This window comes from Dromiciops gliroides, chromosome 1 (genome assembly GCF_019393635.1).
Source record: "Dromiciops gliroides isolate mDroGli1 chromosome 1, mDroGli1.pri, whole genome shotgun sequence".
In the NCBI taxonomy this organism is placed as follows: Eukaryota; Metazoa; Chordata; class Mammalia; order Microbiotheria; family Microbiotheriidae; genus Dromiciops; species Dromiciops gliroides.
In genome coordinates this window covers 191,872,106-191,895,850 of record NC_057861.1, presented here as the reverse complement: position 1 = coordinate 191,895,850, position 23,745 = coordinate 191,872,106, and the positions used below count along the sequence as shown (strand labels likewise).

Here is a 23,745-nt window from a genome sequence, read left to right as displayed (position 1 = left end):
CAAGCTGACTACCCTTTGTTCTCTCACAGCTATCTTCCTTCCAAACCTTAATAGTTTCAGAAAGCAAACATTCTATCCATGAAGACTCTAAACTACAAATGAATTTTGAGCTTTAAGCCATGGTTTTTTACACATGGGCTTTCCCTGCTGTCATTGATCCTGTAGCTAGTGGCTAAATCTATCCTTACCATGTTCTGTACACGGATATTCATTCAGGTATAGAAACCAAATTGCATATGGACATACAATTTTACTCCTGAGTCCAAGATATTGCGACTGACACAATGAAAATGTTATCTAACAACCACCCCTTTAACCAATGATTGCTGCCTTCAGTGAGCAGTTTGCATAGGCTTAAAGCAAAAGAGTGAAGTAGAAGGACAATTTATCATTTCACTAGGAGCAGCAAAAACCATTGTTCCCAAAGCACAGATTTTTGGCCTACTGTCGGACTGTCCCAAGCACAAGACTAGCCAAATTAAGAGGTTCATCATCTCCAAAGGGCTGTAGGGTGATGACAGTAAGGGCAAGGAAGGGAAAGGGAATAAGGATTAATATAGTAACTACTAGGGGGTAGCTTGGTGGGGTGCAATGGATAGAGCACTGGCCCTGGATTCAGGAGGATCTGAGTTCAAATATGGACTCAGACACTTGACACTTACTAGCTGTGTGGCCCTGGGCAAGTCACTTAACCCCAATTGCCTCACCAAAAAAACAAACAAACAAACAAACTAGTAACTGCTATGTTCCAGGCACTGTGCTAAGTTCTTTTACAGATATTATCTCTTTTGATCCTTGAAACAACCCTGTGAGGTAGGTACTGCTATTCTGCAGTTAAAGAAATGGAAGCGAAGAGAGTCAAGTGACTTACCCAGGGTCACACAGCTAGTAATTTGTCTGAAACCTGATTTGAACTCAGGTCTTCCTGACTCCAGGCCCATCACTCTATCTACTGTGTCACCTTGCTGCTTCTAAATTTTTTTCCACCATAGCAACTCTCAAACACCATCTACTGAGTGTTAGAAGAAATTTAATTTGTGCTCATAGTTGTAGTACCCACACAATGATTGAATGATAGGTTCTTGAAGTATTTTGAGGTATATCCCCTAAGGAAGGCAGCAATCACTAGTTAAAAACAGCCTGCCGGAATGCCAATGGTATTATTTGCTGAGCATTGTCTAACTTTAGTCCAATGCTGATTTTCTATTCACTAAGAGCCATGCTGACTTCTTCCAGTGTGATAAGGTCAAAAGAGGAGCTTCACTGATAGCATGTCATAGCCATATTATTTCTCAAATCTTATTTTCACAAAAATAGAGGGAATGATAGAATAAATATTCCAGCAGCAAAGAGTCTTTTGCCGGCCTTCTGGTTTATCCTGAAATTACCCCACTCCAGCTACTCTTTTTAAAGTTGTCCTTGGTTCTTAAAAGATGATAAAGAGTAGAATGGTCTCATTTGGCATCTATGGCAGGAGTATGAACATTAATGAAGCTACAGATCCTGCCCTTAGATTGTAACAACCCCATTTCAGGCTGAAATCAGAAACATTGATTTAGAAGAATCTTTTACAGGCACATGATGTACAAACTCCTTTTTAAAAAAGGGGTACTCTTTCCTTTTAATGCCAAGGATAGTCAAATTTGTGAATATTTAGTCACTCCAAAGAGCGAGATAGCAAGACAATGAGGGGAAAAGATTATTTCCTTTCCTCTTTCCTCTTGCCTGCCTCTGTCACTCTTCAACTACTCATTTAGTTTTCAGATGCCTCCTAGGGAAGACACTCCTCTACCTCCTTTTTTATGATTTGAATTGTTAAATGTAGCTTGCTAATGTAGGCTATTATGATGATGACAATTATAGAATCACAGAATGTGAAAGCTGGAAAGGAACTCAGAGAGTCATCTAGTCCAACCTGTTTATCTTAAACAGGAGGAAGCTCAGGTTAAATGATTAGTGGCAGAAAGACTAAAACATATTTCTCTTAACTCCTAATCTAACCCTCAATCTACTATAATATGTTGCCTGAAAGAGTCTGGTCGTGTTCATATAGCAAGTCCTATATATACCAGCATGCTTTTTACTGGCATGGAATTTTCTAACACACATGCACACATACATACACACACACACACACACACACACTTATACTTGCACAGTATGTATTTAAATATTTTTTTATAGATGGAACATCTTAAAACTCCATCCCGATAATGTAGAACAGAAGGTGAGTTAAGAAGATATAGTAGAAATATATTCAAACAGACTTTAATCAAATTTGCAGATTTCTCTCTTTCTATGGTTGGCTCATTGCATAGAAACCTTCATAGCTTTTTTTCTCTAGCTTTCTTAAAAAAAAAAGTTTCTAGCTCTATCCATTATGAAGACTCAGCTTTCTCTGGGTTAATGAAGGATGTTAAACTGCTCTTCAATTATGCACTTATTCTGTATTCAGGGTTGCCCTGCAATTAAGTCCCAGCCCTGGCTAAAAGAATACACTAATGTTCTTCACACTGTTGACCATGCAGTTGTAGTAGTTTCCTTTGGGCTTTGTCTCTGATTTTAAAGGCTTATGCAGACAGAAACAAGTGCAAACCTGTTGTCGCATGGAGGGTGCCATTTGAAAGGATGTCAACCAGAAAAGCAGCAGGCATCTCTTGTAATTTGCCATGCAAAAAAAAAGAAAGAAAGAAAGAAAACACCATTTCTACTGTCTGGCAAAATCCAGATAGAAGAAGAAAGGGAGGAGGAGGAGGAGGAATGTGAAAATAGGGACTGAGGAAAAAATACCTAAAATGAAATGTAATTCCCACCCTTCCTTCAAGGTTCGCTTCAAATGCTGCTTCCTCCAAAAGGTCTTCTCCGCCAACTCTTTTATTCCCTTCTTTAAGGAAAACTTGTAACTTTGCTATATCTTTGGTTTCAGTTACAGTAAGAATAGCAACGTGGTTATGGGTCACAGAATCAAAATGCTTTCTATAGTCCATGCCATGCTGAGGCTGGATTTGAATTTAGGTGTTCCTGATTCCAGGCCCAGTATTCTATTCACTGAGCCACCTAGCTACTTAGGTGCTTAATAAATGTTTACTGACTGACTGATAAAACAAGACCTGAGACTTGATATCAAGGAACCCATCATTTCATAGTAGGAATAATATATAAACACAAATAACTATAATACTAAGCAAAAGGTAATGAGGAAGGGAGGGAGGGAAGAAGGAAGAAAGAAAGAAAACAAAAGAGAAGAGAAAAGGAAAAACATAGTCTGGCATAACCTGCTATTGATGAAATCATCCTGGCTTTTTGTAATCCTGGCTTCCTTTCCTAAATTTGTTAGAGGGGGCAGCTAGGTGGTGCAGTGGATAAAGCACTGGCCCTGGATTCAGGAGTACCTGAGTTCAAATCCGGCCTCAGATACTTGACACGTACTAGCTTTGTGACCCTGGGCAAGTCACTTAACCCCCATTGCCCCACAAAAAAAAGAGTTTGTTAGAGCATTTTCTGAGGAATTAAAGTCAGTCTCACTGTCCTATAATTTTCATATGCTTTTCCTTTCCTTAATTTTTTTTTCTTAAGGCAACCAAGGTGGTCAAGTGACTTGTCCAGCGTCACACAGCTTAAGGGTTTTTTGTTTGTTTGCTTTTTAAAGAAGGGATTGGGGCAGCTAGGTGGTACAGTGGATAGAGCACTGGCCCTAGGGTCAGGAGGACCTAAGTTCAAATTTGAACTGCCCCAATGCCTTTTAAAAAAAAATCAGGATAGCTACCCTTTTCCAGTTCTGTAATCAACATGATCATTGAACAAATTCTGTGTTAATAATAATAATGATAATGATAACAGCCAGCATTTATGTAGAAAAGTACTTTGCATATATTATCTCATTTGATTCTTACATTAAGCCTGTAAGATAGGTGCTATATTATTCCCCATTTTATAGATGAGAAAACTGAGACAATTTGCCCAGATTTGCACAGCTAAAAAGTTTGTCTGAAGCACAATTTGAAGTCAGGTCATTGAGAGTACCAACTGTTAAATTAATATTTGCAAATGCTCTAAAAACTATGTTATTGTTCCCTCTGTGACAAACTGGGGGAAATGAACTGAGAAAAATGACAAATGAATAAACATAATGGGACATTTTCTTCCTCAAATCACACATAGCACTTTGGATTCCTGTCCTTTCCTCCTTACATTTTGCTTAGTATTATAGTTACTTGTGTTTATATATTATCCCTACTAAGAAACAATAGGATCCTTGATACCAGATATCAGGTCTTGTTTTATCAGTCAGTCAGTAAACATTTATTAAGCACCTACTATGTGGTAGCTAGGTGGCTCAGTGAATAGAATACTGGGCCTGGAATTAGGAACAACTAAGTTCAAATCCAGCCTCAAACACTAACTGTGGGACACTGGGCAAGTCACAGCCCTGTTTTGCCTCAGATTCCTCATCTATAAATTGAGCTGAAGAAGGAAATGGCAAACCACTCTAGCTTCTTTACCAAGAAAGTCTCAGATGAAGTTAGGAAGAGTCAGATGTGACTGAATAACAACAAAAATGTCAGGCACCGTATAAGCACTGGGGATGGAAATATGAAATAGAAAGACAGAGCTTACAATCTAATGGAGAAAGTCAATATACAAATGGAACCCGGGAAGGCCGGGAGTGGGGGATATGCTGGGCAGGAGCATGTAGAGCAGTTCCAAAAGTCCCAAATGAATACAGCTAGGTGAGAAACAAGGAGACATCTGCCCCTGAAAGGGAAGTCGAGGAGTTCCTGGCTCTACCCTCCAATCAGAGGGTACTGATGAGGAGTGAATACCAAGGCTGCTGCTTCTTAAGTATGAGAGCCGCGTTTGTAATATCTTCCTAAGTGAGACAATTCCCTGCTGCCCACAGTATCTTTTACATTGGAATGGTTGCCCTTTTGTCAGGTCATTCACCTCTTACCTCCTTGGACTTTTTGGAGGTTTAGTCTTTGTGTTGAAACCTTTGTTGAATCCCAGCTTCCTTCCTTCATTTCTTGTTGTATCACAGAGAATAAGTTGGAAAAATATCATCAAAAATCAGTTGACATTGGTGACATAAGGTAACTAGGTCATTCCAATTGGGTGTTTAATGACTCAGCTGTATGTTGTGCTTTCTGTTTTACACACTCATTTCTCAAACTCAACCCTGTGATGTTTCTCCTCTTAAAATGATCTATGGGCTACCTTTAGATTTGCTTAAGAGAATATTGCCACCCATCTGATAAAAAACCATGAATAGTAAGTAGTTTACCTTCTCCCCTGGGTTTTAAAATGACTAGAGAAAAAAAATCCTTTTACATCTTTTTTCTGATCTGTTCTTTTTCCCTTCAAATCAACAAATATTTATTAATCAGTAAATGCAAGACATTTTGATTAAATTTATTTTTAATAAGGATTTATTTTTCTTGTTTCCCACTATGGGGATGGGGTGGGGGAGTATCATAAAAAATGTGCATAGTCGAACAAACAAAAATACCATATTGGTTATGTCCAAAAATATTTGTCTCATTCTGCTCATTTAGTCCACCACCTCTCTGTCAGGAGGTAGGTAGCATTTTTCATCATCAGTCCCATTGATCATTGCACTGATCATAGTTCTTAAATCTTTCAAAATTATTGTTGTTCACAATATTGTTATTGTATACATTGTTATCTTGATTCTTATTGCTTTGCTTTGTTCATCCAAGTCTTCATGGGTTTCCCCAAGAGTGGTCCCTTTTAGTCATTACATTAATATACCACAATTTGTTCAACCATTCCCCAGTTGAAAGAAACTTCCTTAGTTTCCAGCACTTTGACATCACAATAAGTGCTACTGTAAATTTTTTTTGTACTGTGGTAAAAATTATTTGTGGTAAAGATTAATATCGGAAGTTTTAGCTGAATCATTTGAGAGACTGCACATGCTACTGAAGCAGCTTTTGAAGGACCACCCCTTTTGGGAGGAAAACTAAAACTCAAGGAACTTCCTGGACTCGAACATAAAAGTGAGGGCGGGAACAGAAGTTGGTGTTCTCTGGCTGCTAAACTAGCCATTGCGGTGCACACAGGTGAGAGGAGTTGAGAAACACGTGGGTTGGTGTTCAACTTTGGGTGTGCTGGTTCTCGGCCTCTCTTGGATCATTGCATTACTGAGAATGGTTAAGTCATTCACAATTCTTCATCGAATAATATTGCTGTCACTGTGTACAATGTTCTCCTGGTTCTGCTCACTTCACTATCCATCAGTTCATATAAGTCTTTCCAGGCCTTTCTGAAATCATCCTGCTTATCATTTCTTATAGCACAATGATATTCTATTACAAGTATATATCACAGCTTCTTTAGCCATTTCCCAATTAATGGACATTCCTTTGATTTCCAACTCTTAGCCACCACAAAAAGAGCTGCTAAAAATTTTTTTTATACAAATAGGTCTTTTTCTCTTTTTTGGGATGTCTTTGGGATATAAACCTGTTAGCCCTGTGGGCATAGTTCTAAATTACTCTCAGAATGGTTGGATCAGTTCACAACTCCCAACAGTGGATTAGCATCCCAGCTTTCCCACATCTCCTCCAACACCCAATATTTTCCTTTTTTGTTATATTTGCCACTCTGATAGGTGTCAGGTGATACCTCAGAGTTGTTTTAATTTGCATTTTCAAATGAGACATTCTTAGATAAAGTTAAGAAAAGATATTGATTTAGCTGTAGTGCAATGCTTAGCACATAGTAGCTGCTTGTTGCTGCAAAATACTCGTTGCTACAAAATATATCAGCAAGGATATAGTAGCACTTAGCTTCAGCTTTGGCAAATACAGCCTTCTTTTCCTCCTTACAAACACATCTGTAAGGCAGGAACTTAGAGACCTGAACTCCATATGGATGGGACTTTCTATGCATCTAAGGGACCAGAAAGTTGAAGCAAGCTAGCCAAGAGCTAATCAGGTCCCAGAGATAGTTTTGTTTCCTTTTAGGGAAAACTAATCCCTGTTAGGGGTGGGGGGGAGGCAAGGTCAAGGAGAAATAGGCTCATCCCTAGTGGTGGGGAAATGCTGGTAAATATTAGTGCTTCTACATGATTTCCAGAATAGCTGGACCAATTTACAGCTTCATCAATAGTGCATTAATGGGAACTCATGACATGATTGCTCCAAAAAACATCCAAATAATGCCATAGGAAAATGCCTGGAGCAGCAAAACTCACCGAAGAATGTGCTGAAATCATCTTCTAACCAAGAACGGTTTGGAGGTCAGAAGGAGGGAGCTGCTGTGCTAATACAGGAGTCAAGCCCAACCCCACAGTCACCCTGACTAAGATCCAGTCCCAGGAAGGCCTCACCAGAGAAGGAGACCCCCAGAGCCTCTGAATCAGCTGAAGCACCAGTGTCATCTGGAACTAAGCTCACAGTCTGGTGAGTGGGCTGAGCCCTGGGCAGGGGAGAGACTACAGGGGTCTGTGCTGGTGCTAAGGCACAGCTTAGAATAGCTTGGATTTTACACCTCTGCTGAGAACCAGGAGGTAGGCTCAAGTAGCAGTGGCCCAGGTGGGGGAGGGGCACAGGCTTGTGGGAGCTAACAGCCACAACACACAAAGCTGGTTGATTAGCAAGTTGGTCTGGGGTTATCTAGGACCAGGAAACAGGCCAGGTGAGTAAAGAACCTGATTCTCCTTAAATCATACCACCTGGGACTTCTTAAGCTTGGGATATCGCAGCCTGGAAACAGTGCCCCACTTTAAGGAGCTAAAAGTCTAGTAAAAAAAAGGCAAGATGAGCTGACAGAGAAAGGTGAGGACCATAGAAAGTTTCTTCAGTAACAAGGAAGACCAAGGGGCACCCTGAGAGGAAGATGTCAACATCAGGGCCCCTATATCTAAAGCTTCCAAGAAAAATATGAATTGGTCTCAAGCCATGGAGGTGCTCAAAAAGGACTTTGAAGATAAAGTTAGACAGGTAGAGGAAAAAATGGAAAGAGAAATGAGGGTGATGCAGGAAAGATATGAGAAAAAAGTCAACAGTTTGAAAAGTCAAATTGGCCAAATGGAAAAGGAGGTACAAAAGCTCTCTGATGAAAATAATTGCCTAAGAATGAGGATTGAACAAATGGAAGCCAGTGACTTTATGAGAAACCAAGGCACAATAAAGCAAATCCAAATGAATAAAAAAATAGAGGGCAATGTGAAATATCTTCTGGGAAAACTGCTGACCTGGAAAATAGGTCCAGGAGAGATCATTTGAAAATTATTGGTCTACCTGAAAACTATGATCAAGGAAAGAGCTTAGACACCATCTTCCAAGATATTCTCAGGGAAAATTGCCCTGAAATTCTAGAAGAAGAAGCTAAAATAGAAATTGAAAGAATCCACCAATCACCTCCAGATAGAGTTCCCAAAAGGAAAACTCCTAGGAATATTATAGCCAAATTCCAGAGCTCTCAGGTCAAGGAGAAAATATTGTAAGCTGCCAAAAAGAAAGAATTCAAGTACTGTGGAGCTCCAGTCAGGATAGCACAAGATCTAGCAGCTTCTACATTAAGGGACCAGAGGGTATGGAATATGATATTCCAGAGGGCAAAGGAAATGGGATTACAACTAAGAATCACCTACCCAGCAAAACTCAGCATTATCTTTCAGTGGAAAAAATGGGACTTTAATGAAAAAGAAGACTTTCAGATATTTGTGATGAAAAGACCTGAACTGAATGACAAATTTGACTTTCAAATACAAGACCCTAGAGAACCATAAAAAATTGGAGCTGGGGACATACCTGGGGTCATACAGTGGGCGACTGTCTTGTGTTTGAGGCTGGGTTTTAGCTGGGATCCTCCTAGGTCCAGAGGTGATGATTTGTCCACTGTGTCACTTAGCTAGATGATAACATCTTTAGGGTTAAATTGAGGGGTGAAGGGAATTCACAGGGGGAGGGGGAAGGGCAGAAGTGAAATCCTACATAAAACTAACAGGAAAAGGCTTATGGAGTGGGGGAAGAGATGGGAGAGGAGCAGGGCAGTAAATGAATTTTACACTCATCAGAAAAGCTCAAAGACCTTAAACTCATCAGAGCTTCCTCAAGGAGGGACTAACACACACACACACACACACACACACACACACACACACCCAACTGGGTGGAGTAATCTATTTAATCTGGGCAGTAAATGAGCCTAACACTCATCAGAATTGACTCAAAGACCTCAATCTCATTAGAATTGGCTCAAGGAGGGAATAATGTACACACTCAATTGGGTGGAGTAATCTATATAACCCTGCAAGAAAATAGGAGGGAAGGGGATAAAGAGAGAGGGGCAAGGCAGCTAGGTGGTGCAATGGATAGAGCACCGGCCCTGGATTCAGGAGTACCTGAGTTCAAATCTGGCCTCAGACACTTAATACTTACCAGCTGTGTGACCCTGGGCAAATCACTTAACAACAATTGCCTCACTTTAAAAAAAAGAGAGAGAGAGAGAGAGAGAGAGAGGGGGGGGGGCAAAAGAAGGAAGTGCAGAGGGGGGAGGGGACAGACAGAAGCAAATCCCTTCTGAAGAGTGATAGGATGAAAGAAGATGGATAATAGAATAAATATCATGGGTAAGGGAATAGGATGGCAGGGAAACAGTTAACAATAGTAATCATGAAAAAGAGAAAAGGGGGAAAAATTGTACAAAAAAATATTTATAGCAACTCTTGGTGGAGGCTAAGAATTGAAAATCAAGGGAATGTCCATCAATTGAGGAATGATGGAAAAAGTTGTGTTATATGATTGTAGTGGAATGGTCTTATGCTACAGGAAATGACAAACAGGATGATCTCCGAAAAACCTTGAAAGACTAATGAATATCTACGTATAGTGAAGTGAGCAGAGTTGGGAGGACATTGTGCATAGTGACAGCAGTATCGTTCAATGAGCAATTTTGAATGACTTTTGACTACTCTCAGCAGTGCAATGATCCAAGACAATCTCAAGGAACTAATGAGGAAGCTTACTATGCACCCTTATAGAAAGAACTGATAAAAAGAACACTTGTGGATTGTACATATATAACCTGATTGCGATCTTGTGGAGGGGGGAGGAAAGGGAGGGAGGAAGAAAAATTTGGAACTCTAAATTTTATGAAAATGAATGTTGAAAACTACCCTTACATGTAAATGGAAAATAAAATAAATGTTTGTTGCTGAAAAAAACCAAAAGAATTTAATTGTAAAAAAAAAATAGTGCATTAATGTACCTGTTTTCCTGTCAGCCCTCCCACATTTGCCATTTTCTTCTTTTGTCAACTTCACCAATTTGATAGATGTGAGGAGGAACTTCTGTTGCTTTAATTGGCATTTCTCTAATTATTAGTAATTTGAAGCATTTTTCATATGGCTATAAACAGTTTGGATTTCTTCCCTTGAAAACTATTCATATTCTTTGACCATTTATCAATTGGAAAATGGCTCTTATTCTTTTTTTTTTTTTTAGTGAGGCAATTGGGGTTAAGTGACTTGCCCAAGGTCACACAGCTAGTAAGTGTTAAGTGTCTGAGGCCGGATTTGAACTCAGGTACTCCTGATTCCAGGGCCGGTGCTATATCCACTGCGCCACCTAGCTGCCCCATGGCTCTTATTCTTAAGAATTTTGATCAGTTCTCCATATAGAGAGTAAATAAGACCCTTATTAGAGAAACATGCTGCAAAGATTTTTCTCCAGTTATATCTCCCTTCTAACTAAAGCTGCATTAGGTTCGTCTATGCAAAAACCTTTTAAATTTCATGTAACCAAAATTACTTATTTTATCTTCTGTGATCCTCTCTATCCTTTGGTCATAAATCCTTTCCTTCCCTAGGGATCTAAAAGGTTCTTTCTTTCTTTCTTTCTTTTGAAAAGCATTTTGCTAGATCTTGGAGATATAAAGATAAAAAATGGCACAATCCTTATCCTCAATGAAATTTATCTACTAAAGTAAACGTAAAATTATATGCAAATAACTTATCCAACTTAGCATCAACGTGAATAGAAGTCAGAGTAATTTGAGAGATTGTCCTAAGGAAGAATCACTTTAACCTAGGGGGCTTTGAAAGGGGGAAGTATCTCCAGGGAAGGTTTCATGGAGGATGTGGCATGTACTTTGAAAGAAAAGGATTTTCATAAGAAAAAATGTTGGAGGAGCCTCTTCTGATCATGAAGACATCCTGTCCAAATTTACAATGATAGAAGAAAGGATAAGATTAGGAGATGTTCAACAAATAGTCCAGTTTGACTAAAATGTAAATTATATGAGAGAAGTATGAGATAAGTCTGGAAAGGTAGGTTAGCACCAGATTGTGGAGAGCCTTGAATGCCAAACTAAGGAGTTTTATTTTATTCCATAGCAATGAGGAGCCATGCCAAGTTTTCTATTATGTGTACAACGCAATGAGATCTGAACATTAAGAAAATTACTCACCTTGCTGTGAAAGATGGACTGGAGAAAGGATAAACTGAAGGAAGGAAGGAAGATAGCTTAGGTGTCTATTACAATTGTTCAAGCAAGAGGAATTGACAGCCCAAACTATGGTGGTGGCATCATGAGTAAAGAGGAGGGGGAAGATGAGAAGAAAACCATGAAAGTAGACTCAATGATATTTGAAAACTGGATGAACAGTAAAATAGAGGAAAGAGTCTAAGTGACAGAGAAGATGATGGTTCTAGTAAGAGCAATCAAAAAGTCGTAGGAAAGAGTCGCGTTTTGCTCCTGTTCCAGCTTTCAGGCCTCCTGGAAACAGGACTTCTAGAACAGCAAAATGTCTGGAAGACTGTGGTCCAAGGCCATTTTTGCTGGCTACAAGCGAGGCCTGCAAAACCAGAGGGAACATACAGCTCTTTTGAAAATTGAAGGAGTCTATGCTTGGTATGAAACTGAATTCTATTTGGGCAAGAGATGCGCTTATGTATACAAGGCAAAAAATAACACAGTGACTCCTGGTGGGAAACCCAACAGAACAAGAGTGATCTGGGGGAAAGTTACTTGGGCTCATGGTAATAGTGGAATGGTTCGGGCCAAGTTCAGAAGCAATCTTCCTGCCAAGGCCATTGGACACAGGATCTCAGTGATGCTGTATCCCTCAAGGATCTAGAATATGAAAACTGGTTGAATAAAATTACACATGTTTTGCAAATGTAAAAAAAAAAGTCATAGGAAGGCCAGGTCTCAAAGGAAGATGATGTTTTACTCATGTTAAATTTTAAAAATTGTTATGATATACCCAAGCAGAAATATTTTATAGCCAGACTCTGTTTTTCTGCTACTGAGGTCTTTGGGCCTAATTATGAAGTATATTAGAAACCAAACAGAAAATGTTGTTTGTTGCCACTTTATGGCAAGTTTTCCACTCCAAGAGTATATAATTTCAAAAGTATCACAAGTTGTCCTTTTTTCCTAAAATATTTTCCCTTACTTCCTTGCTAAGGTTTGAAATTCTGTCTACGACAAGGGTTCTTTTTTTTTATATTTTATTTTATTTTATTTATTTAGGTGAGGCAATTGGGGGTTAAGTGACTTGCCCAGGGTCACACAGCTAGTAATTGTTAAGTGTCTGAGGTTGGATTTGAAAACTCAGGTCCTCCTGACTCTAGGGCCCGTGCTCTATCCACTGCGCCACCTAGCTGCCCCCTAGGACAAGGGTTCTTAATCTGGGGTTTGGTACCCTTTGGAGACCATAAATAGTTTTCAGGGGATCTATGGGTAGAAAAAATTACATTTTTATTCAAATATAATTGATTTCCTTTGTAATTCTATGTATTTTATTTTATTCATTTAAAAACATTATTATGAGAAGTCCATAGGCTTCACCAGGTTACCAAAGAGGGTCATTGACACACACATAAAAGAACTCTTGACCTACAAGTAAGTCAGTTCAATCAGTTGTCTTGAGGCATTTTATCCCTGATAAAATGCAGGTCCCCTTGGGATATCTAGTACTTTAAGTTGTCACTGGTTTCTTACACTTTTTAAAATCAAAGACATTTAGACTTTGTAGAGACCTTGGAGGTAATTTAGTTAAAACTTCTCATTTTGTTTTTTCCCCATCACCATATTCATTTCAAAAAATCATACAGAATGTGATACATATGCAGAACTGAATCCTGCACAATATATGATCTTCTCCACTCCACCAAAAGTTAAGCAAAGTGACATGTGAGAATGATTGTGATTATTAAGTTCAAACTTACATTTTAGTAGAAGAAAAGATAAGCACACACTTTATGAGTTAGTACCAATTTTGTATATTGTTTTAGGCTGGAATTTTGTTCCTTTTTTAATAAGTAGTCTTCATTTATAATAATTAAATCTTGTCCATCATTTTCGGGCTCTGTTCTTGGACTTTGCATTATTTCAATAGGTATTTTCATATATCCTTTAATTTATCCTGTTCATTATTACTTAAAACAGAGAGGCTAGTTATTAGGATAACCAGAGGGTGATGAATTTTTCAACTAGAATTTTTCAAAGACCATTTTCTAAGTTTTGAAAAAGCTTGTGATCTGTATTGTGGAGGTAGTACTACATGGCATTGAAAATATAGGTTCTTCAAGTGTTGAAGTAATGAAAAAGTAATGAAAAAAACTGGTTGGACTAAGGACAGCATATGCCCATAACCATTGATGAAAACTCTTTACTTTTGGACCCTTGCCTATTCTAGTAAAGGTGTTGTTGTTTTTTAATATAGTGAATTCAAAATAGGGTATAATATAAAATGTGTTATTCCCCAACCAATAGAATTTCCTATTGCTCTTTTTTTTCCTATTGCTCTTTAATAACAGTATTGACTAATCTGAAGTTGGTTAATTCAAAACCAATGAGGTGTTATTGTTTTTTCTCCTTCTGGTCCCATGGAATTAGAATTAATAAAGTATTATTGTACTGTTAAATTATTTGTACAGTGGTGGAGTCCAGAAGTCTCAGAACTTCATTTCTCTGCATTTTTCCTACCTTCCCACATAGCCACCACTGACAACCATTTTTAAATGAGCAATTCTCGCCCACCCCCTTAAGCTGGGAGGCAAAGATTTAGCATCCTAATAATTCTTAAATTGCACAACTTTTTGGCTGAAATGAAATGGCATCTGATATGAAAAATTGAAGCAAATACTACTTAACCCAGACTACATCAATGCTCACTGGGATAAAAATGATGTTTTGCTAGCACAGCATAATTAAGAGTACTTTTAGATTTAGTTGGGGGTATAAGTAAGCTATTTTGAGAGAGACTCTGACATAGTGACATTCTTCCTATACCTCTGATGTGAATTGCTAAAGGTTTGTCTCCATTTCCACAGGTACACATATACATATACACATATACACATACATATACATATGTATTATGTATATGTGCATGTACATGTGTATGTGTATATGGATGTGTGTATTATATATATACACATATACACATGAATATACATACACATCTTCATATCTGTTTTATTGATTTTTTTACATTACCATAATTTTTGCTGGTAGCCTTCCCCTTTCCCTTCCCAGAGAGCCATACCATGTTAAAAAAAACCAAATATATATATATATATGTGTGTGTGTGTATAATTTAAAACAAAAATAGGGAAAATCAGAATAACCAATCAATGCATTGAAAAAGTCTGAATATGTGCGAAGTACAACATTTAAGAAGCTTCTGTTTCTGCAAAGGAACAACACTTCTACTTCTGCAAAGGCATAGAGCACTATAGGTTGTTAAATAATACATTGTAATCTCTGATATAAACAATATTTCTTCCTCCTTCTTTCCCTCTCTTTCTCTCTCTCTCTATTATCCTATCCTTCCCTTTTTTTCCCTTCCCAATTATGTCTCTAAAGATGCTGAATTATTCTTTCTTTACAAATTGGCAGATGTGTATTGAGTTCCTAAGATAGGCAAGGCACTGTGCTTGTGGCCAAAAAAAGAAAGCTTCTGAGAAGTGCATTTCATTGAGGAAAGGGATTCCATTGGGTCAGAGGAGAAAGGGAATCTTTTTCAATCTTTTCTTGTCCTACTGCACAATGTAGAATAATGTATGCATTCAAAGCATATAGTAATAAGGAGCAAATCTCTTACAGCTGGTGTGGACTTGTTTAAAATCTAACAGGGAGAATGTTAGGTTGGAGTTTTGGAAAAATATGGACAAAGGAAAATTTTTTATATGAATTGGCAGCCAGCAGGTATGAAATGCAGCCAGTTAAAATCCTTTTGTTTCCTCTTTCTATATTTAGCATTTTGTAAGTGCCTAACATTTCAGAGAATACAGGGAGTACTTTATCATGGTTCCTAATAATGTTTATTAAAAAAAAGAAAGAAAGAAAAAGAAAAAACCACCAGGGTGGGATAATTACAAGCACTGAGGCTTATTCAGATTTGGGCTTTAAAGGATAAATAAGTAATTCTCTATGCTATCAGTGTTCATTTTATACAAATAAAGCCTTCTTGTCATGATAATTCTTTTTTTTTAAATCAGGGCCCTCTCCACCATCCTGGAAATGACTTTTTTAGGATATATCATAGGACCATAGGATTAAGAGCTATAAAGGACCTTAAAGATAATGATGATTATGATGGTGGAGATGATGATGATGATGATGACAACTAACATTTATATAGTCCCTAGTATGTGCCAAGCACTGTGGTATGTGTTTCACAATTACCATCTCATTTCTTCCTCACAACAACTCTGGGAGGCTGATGCTACTATCATCTATGTTTTAGAGATGAAGGAACTTAGGCAAGCAGAGGTTAAGTGACTTGCTCAAAGTCACCCAGATAATATCTGAGGCTGGATTTGAACTCATATCTTCCTGACTTCAGGCTGGACGCTCTATCCACCATACCATCTAGCTGCCATCTAGTTCAACCACTTTATTACATAAGTGAAGACAACACAACTCAGAGAAGTTCAGTGATTAAGGTCACACAGGTAGGAGGCACAAAAATGGCATTCAAATTAATAAGAGCATTTGTCTAATTTTTTTTTCATTCATTAAGTGGAACTAACAATCTAAGGCAATAACAGTCTATTCCTCTAGTTCATGTATAGTTCAGTATAAATCTACATAATATCTGTCTAGATTCATGTTATTCTACTGTCTTCTAACACTTCTGAAACCCACTGCATGTTTGCTATCAACATACATTTTAATCCTCATGGTTTCCTTCTTTTCCAAAGCTGCCCTAAGCCAGTGATTACATGCTTAATGGGATTTTGATGACTGCCTGCCTGCCTGCCTGCCTGCCTGCTTGTGGATGAGAAGGATTTTTACACACCTTTGCATTACTTAACCCTTTCTGAAACATAATCTAATACAATGCAGGCTAGTTATCCATGGACTTGCACAAAGACAGACCCTCTAACTTGCCATTCTAGCCTTATTTCATGCCATTCTCCTTCCAATCCTGGAGCTAGCTCCAGCTAAACTGGACCGATGGCTGCTCCCAAATCTCCTCTTCCCTTTCCCTGACTCTCTGCTTTTTCAGATATCATCTTGACTCAACAAGATTTTATTAACTATTCACATGTATAATTGATATCATATTGTTAGCATTCTTCAAGAGGAAGGAAGGGGCTGGAAAGAGAGAATTTGGAGCTCAAAATTTTAAAAAGTGAATGTTAGAATAAATATAAAACAGTTTAGGGTACAAAATGGGGAAAAGAATTTGTTAATTGCCTTCTGTGTAAAAGGAGGGGCAGCTAGGTGACACAGTAGATAGAGTTCCAGGTCCAGAATTAGGAAAACCCATCTTCCTGAGTGCAAATCTGGCCTCAGATACTTATTAGCTGTGTGGTTCTGGACAAGTCACTTTACCCTCTTTGCCTTAGTTCCTGATCTATAAAATAAGCTGGACTGGAGAAGGAAATGACAAACCACTCTAGTATCTTTGCCAAGAAAACCCTAGATGGAGTTATGAAAAGCTGGACATGACTGAAACAACTGAACAACAAAAACAAAGTGTGAAAGGAAGTATAATAGGTGTGAGGGACAAAAATATAAGATAGAAAAAGTCTGTACTACCAAAGAACTTACATTTTTCCTTAGAACTCTTGTCATATCATCAGCTGCTGAAAGCCTTAGCTATTATAAAGACCCGCAAAGCCTTCCTTGACTCTCACCAACTAAATGTGTTTTCTCCCCTTCAGCTCATTTGTACATTTAAATATAATCAGTCAATATATATTTATTAAGAACCTACTATGTGCCCAGCACTTGGCACAGTGCACAGCAACTAGTAAGCACTCAATACATGTTTATTTACTGATTGACTCCCTGACAACTGTGTTAACCACTGGGGATACAAGGAAAAGTCAAAGAGAGTCTGCTCTCAAGGAGCCCACAGTCTAATAGGGGAGACAAAATACAAATGACCATATGCAAACATGAAATATGCAGGATAAGTTGGAAGCAATCAACAGAGGGAAGATACTAGCTTTAAGGGACATTGGGACAGTCTTCTTGAAGAAAGACTTTTTTTGGGGGGGGGGCAGGGCAATGAGGGTTAAGTGACTTGCCCAGGGTCACACAGCTAGCAAGTGTCAAGTGTCTGAGGCCAGATTTGAACTAAGGTTTCCTGAATCCAGGGTAGGTGCTTTGTCCACTGCTCCATCTAGCTTCTCCCTGGAAGGTGGGCTTTTACCTGGGACTTGAAAGAACATGGGAAATTGAGATGATGAGGGAGAGAATTCCAGACATAGAAGAGATTCAGTGGAAATGAACAGTAAAGAGATGGAGCGAAATGTTTGAGGAATAGCAAGGAGTTTAGTTGGTGTCACTGGATTACAGAATATATGGGGGTGAATAACATTTAACAAGACTGGAAAGGTCTGGAAGCGAGGAAGTTTTGAAAGGCTTTGGATATGAAAAAAGAGGATTTTATATTGAGGCACTCTAATTTAAATTATAGTTATTTCTATATCTTCTCTTCCCTACTGGAATATGACTTCTACTAGGAAGGGCTGTGGTTTGGTTTTTAATTTTATTATTCCCATGGCCTGTCAAGGTGCTTTACAATAGTAGTTGCTTAATAAATATTTGTTGTATGAAAATTGTTCAGTTGAATGAGGAAGAGTAACAAAAAGGTATTCAGACCTTGAAGGGACACAGGATTTTACACTGCTGGCAGGAAGCTTCATTTCTTCTTAATTTTTTTGTTTTTCTTAAATCTGAAAGTCACCTACAGTATGCCACTACACAAATTAAAGTCTATGAGAAGAAGTCTCATTAGAATTCCTAATTATGCTATAGAATATAGAATGCACTTTCAAATGTATTCTGTGCCTCACTGGAGGTTGCAGTTGTGAAGCAATTAAATGAGACATTTATATCTATGAGATGTCGTTAGGTATCTTTATGAATGTGATGTGAGAAATCAGTATGATAGGTATATAAAATGGTACCACACACCTGCCAGGAAGTTTTTCCATACCAAGAGCTCAGAAAAGAAGTACATGGGTTGAGCCATTTAGAAGCAATTTCTTTGAAGGCAGGTCACTTCAAATGGGCCAATTACACTTATAATAACACTTTATTTGGAGGTTAAACGTCTAGCAACTGTAAATACAGTCCAGGAATTTTTTAAGCATCTTTGATAGTAGAGAAGCAACTTCTGAGAATTTGGAAACAAAGAAACAAACTGAAAATGATGAGATGTTGTCAACCACCCCATTCTTGATACATTGTCTCTCTGTAATTTCTGTAACACCTCTGTCTCTTGATTCTCTTCCTATCTCTCTTCTCTATCACCTTTGCTAGTTGCTTTTTCTTCATCTTATCACTAAATATGAGTACCCCCTAGGGTTCTTACATTATTTTTCTTTCCCTCTCTAATTTCTTTAGTTTGGTGATGTCATCTATCCACATACTTCAGTAAGGTAATATGAGGTAGTGATAAAAGCACTGATCTAAGAATCAGAAGGAAATAATAGCTAAGATCTGTATAATACTTTAAGGCTTAAAAAAAAGACATTCACAAAGCCCTCTTCTGATGGCTCCCTGTGGTATTGTATTTTATCTTGGGTTCTTGAAGGTTATATAAGTGCAGTCTAATTTCTAGCAAGTTCTACCATGGTGGAAAGTTGGTTAGCACGGTACTATCAATAGACCTAGTGTTCTGATAAACAGGCTGGCCACTTGTTGATAAACTCTTTGGCCATGGCAACCCAGAAAACAAAGGGAAATGCAAAATGATCCTCAATACTGTGTGTCCTCCCCCCTCCAAAAAAAAAAAGAGAGAGAGAGAAAGGAGCAACTAGGTGGCACAGTGGATAGAGCACTGGCCCTGGAGTCAGGAGGACCTGAGTTCAAATCTGACCTCAGACACTTGACACTTACTAGCTGTGTGACCCTGGGCAAGTCACTTAACCCCAGTTGCCTCACAAAAAAAAAAATACCGTGTGTCCCCCTTCCACTTCTGCAGTCAGTGTGGCAGAGTAATGGAAGAAAGGAGGAGAGGATGCTAAGAATCACAGTCTTTAAACTATCTATAAACCTTAATTGGGCTATTAGTATTCTAAATGTGAGGTCCTTGTCTAATGCCCAGTGAGAGGATGTTTATAAAAGAATGAAATCATGTCCCTCTTAACATTCCCACTATATATCAAGCTACAATAAAGAAGTTATAGCTAAATGGAAAGATGTTTCAAATCCTTGGCCTTGGAGGAGACAAAAAAGAAATTGGAGGAGTTGATATTGTGTGCCCAAAGGCAATAAGAAGTATCATTTTCATGGGACATTTGGTCATCTCATATTGCAGTGCTCATGATAAGTTATCTGCAAAAAAAGACTGAAAATTTTTGCAGCTTATTCACTAACATATTAAAGGATCAAGAAGTTGATAAATTCTACAAAGAAATTCAATAAGACCCTTGAAATTAAATCAACATGTACTTTTATTCTCAGAGATTTTAATGTAAAATTGGGAATATGTAAGAATGATAAGAAATATATTGGAAGGTCAAGAATAAGGAATGAGCACAGTCTCATGCATAAGTATCAAGAAGACTTTGAGGCAAATAAATACTATAACATTTATATAATGATTTAAAGTTTACAAAGCGCCATATATATGTGTGTGTGTGTGTGTGTGTGTGTGTGTGTGTGTATATATATATACATGTACATCAGGAAGATGCTATTATCTTCATTTTACAGATTAGAAAGCTGGGACTGAGACAGATTAAGTGATTTATTTAGGATCACACAGGTAGTAAGTCTTGGAGGCCAAATTTAAACCAAGTCTTCCCAATTCCAAGTTCAGTAGTGTGTCCATTTTACCATGCTCCTCTCAACCTAAATAAGTTGTACTGGGTCTGATGAGCATTGAACAACATCCCAAATAGAGTGTGATTGGATTCAACAGATAGAAAACAGTTCATTATAGATATAGAAATAATTCCTGAATCAGTGGTCTGGGTACAGTCATACTATGATGTGCATGTGTGTGTTTATATGCACACATAATACATATACATACATATATACACATATACATATATTTACAATGGTTAAAGAAAAGAACAAAAATAGTACAAAGTTTGAAGAAAATGAAAAGATATGGTATGCAGTTGAAGGACCCCATCCTCAACCTATTTAAATGAGTTGATATTTTTAAATGGATAATGGTTGGAAGAAAGGACAAACACAGATTCTAAGAATATCATACAGAAGTTTAATTGATGTAATTCCATCGCAGAAACCAAAAGAGGCTTAGTCGGCAAACACTTGACTGAATTGCCAAGTGGAAAGAGAGAAAAGACAAAGCCAATACCATTTTAGCAATAGGTTTGTTTGATCCTTCTCCATAAAATTCTACAATCAATTGTAAGGGGGATTGGATTGGTGAACATGACCATGGAGCAGGCCTGGGGATGGGTGTGAAGAGGCCCTCCCATATAGTATGAGTAGAGTGCCTCTGGCAACTTCAGGGGACACAAGTGGCTTATTGTTGAATGGATTGGCACTTTTGGATGACACAGCAAACGCTGGATTGTCCTTTAGCATTAGCACTGTTTAATTCTCTATTCTCTATAAACCATAGCATGAGGGCACACATCAGTTTAAAAAGGAGAGTTTTTTAAAAAGGAGAGTTTCCTCACTCTTTCTTTAGAGTGAGTTGTATGTAAAATTATCTGTCTGAGATTTCCTCTGACACCTTCCCCCACTCTATATAATGCGGCCATTGTGAGTACATGATAGAGTGCTCAAGTCTTTCCTAGATGAATGAAGCCTAAGCCTTGGGCACTGGCTGCATTTTCTGCTTTGTGTTTGTTTTTCTGAGTATAGGTGACTAAACAGTGATTGTGAGATGGATGCTTATAGCTTTGGAAACAGCCTTGAGAGTTCAAGAATCTGGGAGCTCCTGGGTCTACAGTTAGTATTACACTTTGAAGGATCTTCCAGCAAACTGTTGTTGTCGTTCAGTTATTTCAGTCATGTCCGACTCTTCATGATCCCATTTAGGGTTTTCTTGGCAAAGATACTAGAGTGGTTTGCCTGTTCCTTCCCCCAGCTCATTTTATATGGGGAAACTGAGGCAAACAGGGTGAAGTGACTTACCTGGGGATCACACAGCTAGTAAGTGTCTGAGGTCAGATTTGAACTCAGGTCTTCCTGACTCCAGGGCCGGTGCTCTATCCACCATGCCACCTAGCTGCCTGTCCAACAAATACTGTAACACTTATTAGAGAAGTCCTCCGCTAACAGGAGGACGTAGTGAGCCTAAGCTCTGGCCTAGCTGACTAAAAGACATAGACCTGGAGAGAATTGTGACCTCTTTATTTTCTATGATTGTGTCTGTTATATTTTCTTTTAATTTCCTAAAAAAAAAAAAACTCTTAAAATTCCAATATTAGTTGGTTGAGCCAAATATATTGAGACATCAATTGATTATGGTATCTGGTACTGTACTATGTGAATATGTGTACTACAGCTCAAAAGTGTGTTATATTTGGAAAGAGCTGAAAGTGAAGACATCCAATGCAAGAGAACCTAAGGGGGAAAGGATCTGTGATGAATGAAAAATCTGAGAGACAGAGTTTCTGGGTAATTATTAATTAGGCTAGCCAACAATCAATAAACTTATGGTCAGTGGTTTCTCTCGGTGACCAAAAATACCAAGGGAGACTCTGAAATGCCTTAAATCCCTTCTGAAAGGGGACTCCCTGACAAGTGAAAATCAATCCTGATTGGTGGACATTTAATGAGGAGGTGGGCTTAAAAGTCTTTAGCTCCTCCTGCTAAGAAGGTAGCTTTATCATGGGAGTGAACAACCTCAAGGCATCTGGGCAAAAAGGAGCCATCTCCATTGGACCTCTCTAACTGGTTTTCTTTTTCACAAGCGGGGTCACCTTAAACTCTAATGGGAGAGAGCAAGGACAGGGCTTCATTCCCCTCCGGGTAAGGGCTTGCCCAGATTGAATTCTGTTTATACTCTAAACTGAAATTAGGTCTCCTAGTTGGGTGGGACCCCCCCCCCCCAAAAAAAATTGACAAACACGTGCCTTGAGGGCTAGGAACAATCTCATCAGTCAGACATGCCCTTCAGATACTGATTGACCTTAACAGCAGTTGGATTTCTAACAGAACTAGAAGAAAAGGGGTGGATCACAAATTAATAATTAGTCATTAATATAATAGTATATTAATTTCTTTCAGAACCTCAAATTGGGGGTTCTTTCTCATCCAGGCAATTTTCTTTTTCTTGACATAATAAATCAATTACCATTGGACCAGAGAAATGTAATAGGTATAGTAATACCCAGTAATTTGTAATCTGTGGTTTTTTGAACATTTATAGCAAAAGTTCTTAAATTGGGGGGGAGAGGTGTCCATGAACTTTTTTTTTAATTGACAACTATTTCAGTATAGTTTCCTTTGTAATCCTATGTATTTAATTTTATTCATTTAAAACATTATTCTGAAAATGGTTCTTCCCCAGGTGCCCAAAGGAGTCCATGATGTAAAAATGATTAAGAAGCCTGGTTTACAGGATCCATAAATAAGTGACTTATTAAGTAGATGAATAGTGTGTGTATGTATATATAAAACTTCTTGGGAGATCAGACTTTCTATATATTTTAGGGCCATTCATTTACATACAAATAATACCCTACAGTGGTTCTTATATATTCATTGAAGTGAGTTTTTGCTTATCAACAAGAATTGTGCTTGAAAACAAACTTTTCAAAACTTCCCCCAAATCCTTTGCAGAAGTGAAAAATCTACAGGTGAGGAATATTGCATATGATGTCAGATTTTTCCCCACATATGGATAAGCTTTGCTAAATTATTTTTTTCTTCCGCTTTTTTTTTGTGGGGTTAAGTGACTTGCCCAGGGTCACACAGCTAGTAAGTGTCGTGTCTGAGGTCGGATTTGAACTCAGGTCCTCCTGAATCCAGGGCTGGTGCTCTATCCACTGCACCACCTAGCTGCCCCCTTTTCTTCTGCTTTTAAAAAAAATATATTATAAGGGACAGCATTTTGGTAGCGGAAAAGGAAAGGACTATGTTGGGGGGATCTAGATGATGTATAAAGGAAAGATATTAATAAAAATTGAAACACTAGCAAAGGAATGAGTGTCTGCCGGGAGTAGGGAGGGCAGTTTCCTAATAGGGAGGGAGGGAGGGAGGGAGGAAGGAAGGAAGGAAGGAAGGAAGGAAGGAAGGAAGGAAGGAAGGAAGGAAGGAAGGAAGGAAGGAAGGAAGGAAGGAAGGAAGGAAGGAAGGAAGGGAGGGAGG

The 23,745-nt window shown here is 38.3% G+C and overlaps 2 protein-coding genes across 6 annotated transcripts in view; both read left to right on the top strand.

The window, feature by feature from the left end:
• The window catches only part of KCNG2 (potassium voltage-gated channel modifier subfamily G member 2), a 168,952-nt gene that overhangs the window by 16,322 nt on the left and 128,885 nt on the right, over positions 1-23,745 (top strand). The window lies entirely within an intron of this gene.
• Positions 11,733-12,106, top strand: LOC122752943 (60S ribosomal protein L35a-like). The gene has a single exon (XM_043999992.1). The coding sequence runs from the start codon at positions 11,774-11,776 to the stop codon at positions 12,104-12,106; it is 333 nt and encodes a 110-aa protein (XP_043855927.1). The 5' UTR covers positions 11,733-11,773.